Source organism: Otolemur garnettii, unplaced genomic scaffold, assembly GCF_000181295.1.
Source record: "Otolemur garnettii isolate 467f Iridium unplaced genomic scaffold, OtoGar3 scaffold00123, whole genome shotgun sequence".
Taxonomy (NCBI): Eukaryota; Metazoa; Chordata; class Mammalia; order Primates; family Galagidae; genus Otolemur; species Otolemur garnettii.
In genome coordinates this window covers 4,196,138-4,206,283 of record NW_003852518.1, presented here as the reverse complement: position 1 = coordinate 4,206,283, position 10,146 = coordinate 4,196,138, and the positions used below count along the sequence as shown (strand labels likewise).

The 10,146-nt window shown below is 45.7% G+C and overlaps 1 protein-coding gene across 6 annotated transcripts in view; it reads right to left on the bottom strand.

The window, feature by feature from the left end:
* TNS3 (tensin 3) overlaps positions 1-10,146 on the bottom strand; it is a 311,621-nt gene that overhangs the window by 144,588 nt on the left and 156,887 nt on the right. For 4 of the 6 annotated variants that reach the window (XM_023517874.1, XM_023517872.1, XM_023517870.1 and 1 more), the window contains 3 exons: positions 4,471-4,583; positions 3,296-3,377; positions 2,078-2,153 (listed from right to left, as the gene is read on the bottom strand). In XM_023517874.1, the coding sequence (XP_023373642.1) occupies positions 2,078-2,153; positions 3,296-3,377; positions 4,471-4,583 (271 nt within the window). The remainder of the gene's footprint in view (positions 1-2,077; positions 2,154-3,295; positions 3,378-4,470; positions 4,584-10,146) is intronic. The other 2 variants (XM_023517873.1, XM_023517871.1) reach the window with 1 other exon arrangement.

The following is a 10,146-nucleotide window of genomic DNA, read 5'->3' as shown; positions in this document are numbered from 1 at the left end:
GGGGAGAGGGGGCGAGAGGGAGCAAAGGCGAGAAGAAGAGAGAGGGGAGTGAAGGAGGGTGGGAGGCAGAGGGAGGGGAGGGGCAACTGGCCACTTCTCAAGGACTCCTGGCCTCTGGACCACCCTCACGCCTCTGGCCTCACAAAGCCCTGCAGCATCAGCCCTCACACACAGCCAAGGAACCAGGCCCCCCTCCCTGTCTGAGAGAACCCTGCACCTCTCAGTCTACTGGCCACTTCCCGCAGATCATCGCGAAGGGACAGGGCCCTAACAAACCCTCACTGAAGACCTGAAGACAGGGAGCATCCACTCAAGAGAGGCTGACCCCAGAGCCCTGCTCCCATGGCAGGTGGAAACCATGGGCCACCAGCATCACACCAGCCCCGCGTGCCCCCAGTTCTGGAGCTGCTGGTGCAGTGAAGCACGGCAGACAGTGGTGCTCAACTAAAGCTCAGCCTCTTTGTCGAATAACCCCAGGAGGTCCCAGGAGACCCTCCAGGGCTGCACTCTGGATGGAAAGAAGTGAGGAGTCCAGGAGAAGAACCCTCTCACCCTCCTCACCTCCTGCTCCTAACCCAGGCAGGAAGCAGGGCCCAGATGCACAGGACGCAGAGGACAGACCTCCAGCCCCAGCGCGCTTTGCCTGGGGACAGCAGACTAGATGCTGAGAGGCGGGGCCTGCAGCAACATCCGAAGCTCCCCAACCCCAGATTGTGCACCTGTGTCCTCTGCAAAGAGTCGCTGCCCCGGGCTGCCTCCTTGACCTGCAGAATCCCACCTTAGAGCTGTGTTGCAGGACAGACTCTGGGGTCCTAGGACTGAGAGGGACTCAGCAGGTGTGGCTATCTCCACAGGTCCCCATCTTCACGTCTCCCAATTTGATTTTTATACACATCTAAGATGGACAAGGTAGGCGCAGAGGTGCCCATCCACTAACAAAGGGTTATAAACCCTGGTTTTCAAGAGAAACACTGTGGATGGGCCATTTGTAACAAAATTAAAAGCCAACTCTTGAATCAGAATCACCTTACCTTCTTACCAAAGCAACTATGACGACTGCACGCTAAGTGATTCCACGCAGGTGGGAAGCTATGTATATGCCTAAAAGCTTTCCTTCCCTTGGACAAAACTTTTCCTAAAATTACTTTAAATGTAAAAATTTTTCTGTACTCAAGATCGCCAAAAGGCAAAAACATAACAGCCAATTTCCCCCAGGAAACCCACATACCCAAGAATCAAAATTATCTAGAGAAATCACAGTTTTGATCATTAATTAAGCTGTAACAACACCAGTTATATTTCATAATTTGGCTATTAATAGTAAATAAATATTTTATTTCTACACCGGCACCCTAGGAGGCCTATGATGATATTAAGAAAGCAAATACCAGTCAGAAAATGGGGACCCTCAGAAGTGTGGTGGAAAGAAAAACCATAAAGAGACTCATCCTAGGGGCGGCACCTGTGGCCCAAGGAGTAGGGCATCAGCCCTATGTACAAGAGGTGGGGGGGTTCAAACACGACCCCGGACAAAAACTACAACAACAATAAAAAAGAGACCTGTCCCTGGACTCTTTTCAATATATTTACAAGTACCTGCTTTAACGACCCGCTCACATACATCAAGGGGCTCCGTGATGAGAGAGAGAGAGAGAGAGAGAGGACAAAGATTTGTTCTATGCCTTTCATTAAAACAGCTTCACTCAGAATAGTAACCAAATACCTTAAGGCAGGGGTCCTAAAACTTTTTAAACAGGGGGCTAATTCGCTGTCCCTCAGACCGCTGGAGGGCGGGACTGTGGGCCCTGGGCCGAGTCAGCTGCTAAGCAGGACAGGCAGCAGCGGCAAAAACACCAGGTGGGCCAGATAAATGTCCTAGGCAGGCCGCATGTGGCCCGTGGGCCGTAGTTTGAGGATGTCTGCCTTACGGTAATTGGTCAAGACTACTTCTGATTTTTTTCTACAGGACTTTATGGGGAAGGGTGGTTATTATTTTAAAATAGAATCATTTTTCCCTTTTCAGTTAATGTCTGTGGGGTGGGGGCGGGGGGAATGGCACAGCTGCATGGGCACTCACCATGACGTCCCCCTTCAGCAGCTGGGCCGGCTCTATGGCAATGCAGATCCTGCTGGGGTTCTCGGGACCAACATTGCTTTGGGATAAACAAAAAGGTCTGTCACTAAGTAACTTTGTGATTTCACAGGAGAACACAGGTTGAGAAATGCAATACTACAATTAAAACTTCAGATATTACAGAAAATGTCCTGATTAGCCCAAAATCCACTTCCTGGGAAGTGAATCTAAAAGGTTCAGTAAAGCTGCAGGCTGGGAGGGTCCTCATGGCATCAGTCTGGTCAGTAAGCGACCTGCAGTGACTAAGGACCAACCCCAGGGCCCAACATGGCAGGGACCCTGTAGGTTCAAAGGGAGGGGCCTAGAGAGGCCCTTGTGTCTCCTGGGGAGACACACAGGGTCTGTAACAAGCTGGGGTGCAACTTCCAGAGTGACGTCAGTAAGTTCAGGGTCCAACTTGAACCCAAAAAGGGACAATGGCTTTTTCTAGATGGTGAGAACATTCATTACCCTTACTCAGTTCCATTAACATTCATAAAATCCTTATCCTGGCTCAAGAAAGCAAACAAAAAAATCTCAGAAATTCTAGAAATTCTGAGGATGTGTGGCCACACTTCATCTAAAATTCAAAGAAGCCAGAAAAACCATAAGAAGACTCCATCCCAGGACTCTTTTCAACATATTTATAGGTACCCTGCTTATCTGTGGGTTCCACATAGTGGATTCAACCAACCTGGATAAAAAATGTCAATGAAAATAAAAAATGACAATATAACAAAAAATAATTCAAATAAAAAAATACAACATGACGATTGTTTACATAGCATCTGTATTGCATTATCTATTATAAGCAATTAGAGGTGATTTAACATACACGGGAGGATGAGCATAGGTTGTATGTGAACACTATGCCATTTAAATAAGGGACTTGAGCGTCTACAGGCTTGTGTGTCATAAGGGTCCCGGGAATGGCCCTCTCTCCCTCCACGCTCCAGCATTCACGCCTCTTAATGGAGCTAACTGGCGTGGCAGGAACAGGACACCTGTGTAGGCAGGAGCAGGGGTCAGGTGCAATGCCAGCACATAGGCACCCCATGCTATCCCCTCTGGACTCTCTATGGCTCCTTGGCATGTTCTGTCCCCCTCCCTCCCCCTCTTCCTGAGGGACAGGCAACTGAGGCTCTGGGCGGAGCAGAAGTCCCACAGAAGAGCAGCACTTACTAGATCCCCGACGTGTACACAGGCTGCATAGCTTGGTAGAGCTTCAGAAAGGGCCGGCACACTGAAAGAGACGCACAATCGTCTGTGAAGAACAGAGAGAGAGAGAGGAGCCGAGAGGCCAAGAGAGCGTGTGTGCTGCCTCTGAGGTTGGGGGAAGCCTGCCCAGAGTGCAGGGTTGCTGCAGGAAAAGGCAAGCCTGCCCCCGGAGCCAAACCCACTTCCAGGAACCTGCAGAGCAATGGTGTGACCTTTATCCAGAGCCCTGAACTGCTCAGCCCGGATGCCTCATAATCAACTTCATTCAGCAGAGTCACATTCTGGCCATGATGCCCAGGGGGACCTAAAGGCACAGATGTACTTTAAAGACAAACTGCGCTGTGAGAGCCTGTGTGGGACTGGGAGGAGGGGACAGAGCCCTGACCTCGTCCTGACCATAGCTACTAGCTGTGTGTACCTGCATGGGACTGGGGAGAGGGGACAACCCCCTGATCTCAGTTATGAGCCATGTGCACCGGTGTGGGATGTAGGGGGAGGACACAGGGCCCTGACCTCAGCTATTAGCTGTGTATACCTGCTTGAGACTCAGGCGGGGGACACAGAGCCCTGACCCTAGCTACTAGCTGTGTGTACCTGCATGGGACTTGGGGGAGGACACAAGGCTGTGACCCCAGCTACGAGCTATGTGCACTTGCAACAGACTGGGAGAGGAGACAGTGCCCTGACCCCAGCTATGAGCTGTGTGCACTGTGTGGGCCTGGGGTGGAGGGAGAAGACCCTGGCTTTAGCTTCCTGAATGTGTCTTTCTTTGTCGTTGTGTTAAAGGGAAATGAGGAGATGGGCACCTAAGATGAGTTGGGAGAGGCACATCTCTCATGACTTGGGACCTCAAAGCCAACTGCACAGCCGACTCCCAGGGCTACAGCCCAGAATGACTTGTGTCTGCCCGAGTTACCATCCCCTCTTACTGGCCTCCAGTCCTCCTGATTAACTAACTTGGCCTAACCCCATAAAGATGACACTGTCGACAAGAGGGGGCCACAGTCAATGACCAGGGAGGCTGAACAGCAGACCCGGGGCCCTCAAAGAAGGAAAGAAGTTTGTTTACACTAAGGGGTCCAAGGCCAGCCTCCAGTCCAGGCCAACAAACCAGATGCCATATCATGGGGGGTACTCACCTCCACCGGTGTCAAAGTTTGGGGTGCCATGGAGGATGACAAAATGCAGGAACAGGGGCGAGGCATTCATCTTCACCGATCCAGACAGGAGCCCGCTGAGGAACTGAACATACCTGCAGAGGAGAGTGGGTTAGACGCCCCACAAGTGCCTTTGGCTCCTGCCTGAGGACGGATATCCAGGGTGAGCACAGACTCACTCTGCCTGGGGTTCTGGGAGAGGACTGGTGTCATCGCCGACAAGCCGGTGGGGCTCAGCGAGGCACCCCAACCTCCCCACACCTCTGGGGACATCGTACATTGATTATGCACTGGGCACCAGGGACACTGAAGCCCAAGCAGCCTCCTGGAAGGCCTCCACACCTGTTCAGCAGACCCACAGCTAAGCGGAGCCAGGCCATAGGGCAGTCACCACCCGCAGTGGGGAGTGGCAGGAAGCAGAGGCCAGGCATATAGGTGAGCATGAACTCTAGGACTGGCGTCACACCTGGGACAGGGTCCAGGAGCTGGGCCCAGCACTGCTCACTGCTCCCACTGCTCTCTGCCCGCTCCCCGGAGCCCAGGGAGAGGCTAGAGTCCTGGTTCCTGTCCCACACCCAAATCTCTGGGGCCTTCCCACTACTCTCTCTCTTTTCCTGACCCCATTCCACAGGGCTGCAGCCCTGAAAGATGCCACTTTTCCTCTCTGAGTCTCAGGCACCTGCCTCATGTGCCCAGTGCCAACTGTGTGCACCTTCCACGTGCACAGGTGGTGAACAGGAAGTTTCTACACTGGGGTATCTCAGTGCCAGTGTCCTCACACCGAAGGATGCAGCAGTAATGACAGGAAAGTGAGCCAGGGCCTGTGATGCTCTGTGACACTTCCTCGGCCATGGTCCTCCCTGCTGGTTCCCTGCCTGGCGTGGGCCCTGCCCTGAGATCCCTACCCATGGCCACCACACCGACCCAACCTTCACTGTAGCCTGTAACACCTCACAGGGAATTTACATGTTTCCATGTGTGTTTCTACCTAAGTACTATAATCTTCCTGGGGAGGTGGAGGCTCTGCAGTATCTACCCATGTGTGCAAACCTCCAGTGCCTACAGCAGACAGAGACAGGACCCAGTGCATGCCTGTGTCACCAGCACCACCAGGGAGGGAAACATCACAAGGCCTCCTCTTCCTTCTATTAAGAAAACACCCCATGGACCACCAGCAAAGTGAACACCCAGAAGCTAAAGGTCCAAACTTAGCTTCTACAACGGTGCAAACCACAAAACTACACAACAGGCTTGGACAAAATGAGATGAATAGAATCTACCACACTTATCAATTCTCTCAGTAAATGACAGTGGACTGAATTCCCCACTAAAGAGGCACAGGCTGGCTGATGGGATAAAAAAAAAAGCAGAAGCCACCCATATGCTGTCTCCAGGAGACACACCTAGCCTTGAAGAACAAATCAAGACTCAGGGTTAAGGGATGGAAAACGGTATTTCAAGCAAATGGAATCAGAAGAAGGGAGGGGTTATAATCTTATTTCCAGACACATGCAGATTTAAAGCAACTAAAGTTAAGAAAGACAAAAGATGCACAATTCATACTGGCCAAGGGAACAATACAACAAGACACTTCAATTTTCAATATTTATGCACCCAGCTTAAATGCTCCCAGATTGAAGAACAGACCTTGATGGGTCTGAGCAATAACATATCCCACAACTCCATAATAGCCAGGGTCTTTAACACTCCTCTGACAGAACTGAACAGATCCTCTAAGCAGAAACTAAACAAAAATACAAAGGACTTAAATGTGACCCTCAAACAAATGGGATTAATAGACACAAACTGAACACACCATCCCAAAGCTAAAGAATATACATTTTTCTCATCAGCCCATGGAACGTACTCCAAAATAGATCACATTCTAGGATACAAATCAAACCTCAGCACAATTAAAAGAATAGAAATTATCCTTGTATCTACTCAGACCATATGGCAAGAAAGGTGGAACTCAACTACAACAAAAACATCCATCCCCACACAAAGGCATGGAAACTAAACAACCTTATGCTGAAGGAGTTGGGTTTAGGAAGAAATGAAAGAAGAAATTGTTAAATTCCTCAAACATAACAACAATGAAGACACAAGTTACCAAAACCTGTGGGATACAGCAAAAGCAATTTTGAGAAGGAAATTTATTGCATTAGATGGCTACATTTGAAAAACAGAAAGAACGTGCATGAACAAATTCATGAACCATCTTATGGAACTGGAAAAACAAGAACAGGAATAATCTTACCCCAAACCCAGCAGAAGAAAAGAAATAATCGAAATTAAATCAGAGATTAATAAAATTGAAAACAAAAGAATTAGAAAATTAACAAAACAAAAAGTTTGTTTTTTGAAAAAATAAATAAAATCAATAAACCTTTGTCCAGATTAATTAGAAACAGAAAAGTGAAATCTCTGATAACTTCAATCAGAAACAATAAAGGGGAAATAACAACAGATGCCACAGAGATACAGGAAATTATCATTATAAGAAGCTTTATGCCCAGAAATTTGACAATGAGGAGGAAAATAGATCAATACCTATAATCAAAACGTCTCCTTAGACTTAGCCAAGAAGAAATAGATCTCTTACACAGACCAATTTCAAGCACTGACATCATAAAAACAATAAAAAATATCCCAACAAAAAAATGCCCTGGCCCAGATGGCTTCACACCAGAATTCTATCAAACCTTCAAAGAAGAGTTTATATTCATATTATATTATAATAATTTTATATTATATTCATAATAATTTTTAGAAATTATTCTAAAAAACTGACAAGGAACAAATCTTTCCCAACACGTTCTATAAAGCAAACATCACCCTGATATTAATACCAGAAAAAGACCAAACTAAAATGGAGAACTACATACCAATTTCATTAATAAATATAGATGCAAAAATTCTCAAAAAAAAAATCCTAACCAATAGATTACAGCTACACATTAAAAAAATCATTCATCACGATCAAGTAGTTTTTATCCCAGAGATGGAAGCCTAGTTTAACATACACAAGTCCATAAACATAATTCTCCGAATCAACAGAAGCAAAAACAAAGATCCTCTCAATAGATGCAAAAATAGCATTCAATAAAATTCAGCATCCTTTGCTAATTAGAACACTTCAGAATTTAGGCATAGGTGGCACACTTCTTAATCTGATTGAAGCCATCTACCATAAACCCACAGCTAATATTGTACTGAATGGAGTAAAAACTGAAAGCTTTTCCACTTAGAACTGGAACCAGACAAGGCTGTCCTCTATCACCACCACTATTCAACATAGTGCTGGAAGTTCTAGCCAATACCATCAGGCAAGAGAAGGAAATAAAGGGCATCCAACAGGTGGAGAGGGGCTCAAACTTTGGCTCTTTTCCAATGATATTATGATCTTATACTTAGAGAACCCCAAAGATTCAACCAAAGGACCCCAGGAAATGATCAAAAAATACAGTACTGTCTCAGGAAATAAAATCAGTGTCCACAAATCAGATTTGCCTGATTTGCATTTGCAAATCAGTAGCCTTTGTATGTGCCAATAATAGCCAAGATGAGAAGTTCATCAAGGACACAAGTCCCTTCACAATATCTTCAAAAAAAAGAATGAAATACCTAGAAAGATACTTAACAAAAGAGGTAAAAGACCTCTATAAAGAAAATTACGAAATCCTAAGAAAAGAAATAGCAGAAGATATTAACAAATGGAAGAACACACCATGCTCACAGCTAGGAAGAATCAACATTGTTAAAATGTCTATACTTGCCAAAGCATCTACACATTCAATGCAATCACCATTAAAATACTAACATCATACTTTCAAAATTTGGAAAAAATAATTCTTCATTTTGTATGGAACCTGAAAAACACAAAGCCAAGGGCATCATTTTTCCAGACTTTCAGCTATACTACAAGGCCACAGTGATCAAAACAGCATGGTACTGGGACACAAATAGAGACACTGACATTTGAAACAGAACAGAAAACCAGGAGATGAAACTAACATCTTACAGCCACCTGATCTTTGATAAACCAAACAAGCACATACACTGGGGAAAAGAATCCCTATTCAGTACATGGTGCTGGGAGAACTGGATAACCACAAGGAAAAGACTGAAACTGGACCCGCACCTTTTACCACTGACACATATTGATTCAAGATGGATAAAAGGTTTAAATCTACAGCATGAAACAATGAAGAAAGGATGGGGAAAACACTTGAAGATATTGGCCTGGGGTAAGACTTTATGAGGAAGACTTCCATGACAATTTCAATAACAACAAAAATAAACAAACAAATGGGACTTAATGAAACTTAGCTTCTGTACAGCTAAGGAGACAACAACCAAAGCAAACAGATAACCTCCAGAATGGGGGGGAAGGACATTTGCATATTATGAACCAGACAAAAGCTTGATAACTACGATCTAGAGAGAACTTAATGAAGAAAAAAACCCAACAATCCCATATATCACTGAGCAAAAGACATGAATAGAACCTTCTCTGAAGAAGACAGGCAAATGCTAAAAAACATATAAAAAAATGCTCATCGTCCCTAATCATCAAAGAAACACAAATCAAAACCACCCTGAGATATCACCTAACCCCAGTGAGAATGGCCCACATCACAAAGTCTTAAAACTGCAGATGCTGGCATGGATATGGAGAGAAGGGAACATCTTTTCACTGCTGGTGGGACTGCAAACTAATACAAGCTTTTTGGAAGGAAGTATGGGGAATCCTCAAAGAATCCATTTGATCCTGCAATCCCATTACTAGGTATCTACCCAGAAGAAAAAAAAATACTTTTATCATAAGGACATTTGCACTAGACTGTTTATAGCAGCTCAATTAACAGTTGCCAAAATGTGGAAACAGTCTAAATGCCCACCAACCCAGAAATAGATTAACAAGCGGTAGTATATGTATACCATTAAAAAAGATGGAGACTTTACATCTTTTGCATTATCCTGGGTGGAGTTGGAACACATTCTTTGTAGCAAAGCAGGATAAGAATGGATAAGCAAGAATCCAATGTACTCAGTTCTAATATGAAGGTAGTAGAAGAGCTAATACAAGTGGGGGGTAGGGGAATGAGGGAGTGGGGAGAGGTGTGCAGGGAGGAGGGTGGGGGTCGCTTCCCAGGGGCAGTACACAATTATAACAAGGACTTGACTTTACAAATGCAATCGGTATAACTTAATTTTTTGTACCTCAATAAATCCCAAACAATTTTTTTAAAAAGAAAGAAAAAGAAAACCCCTCTGGCTCGGCGCCCATAGCACAGTGGTTACGGCGCTGGCCACAGGCACCAAGGCTGGCAGGTTCCAACCCAGCCCAGGCCAACTAAACAACAATGACAACTGCAACAAAAAAATATCTGGGCGTTGTGGCGGGTGCCTGTAATCCCAGCTACTTGGGAGGCTGAGGCAAGAGAATCACTTAAGCCCAAGAATTTGAGGTTGCTGTGATCTGTGACACCATGGTACTCTACCGAGGGCGACATAGTAAGACTGTCTCCAAAAAAAAAAAGAAGGAAAGAAAGAAAGACAGAGAGAGAAAAGAAAAAAGAAAAGAAAATCCCTCTGCCTTTTGCTGGCATCACTTTGTACAGGAAGCAACCTGAACAACAGAGAATTTCTGTT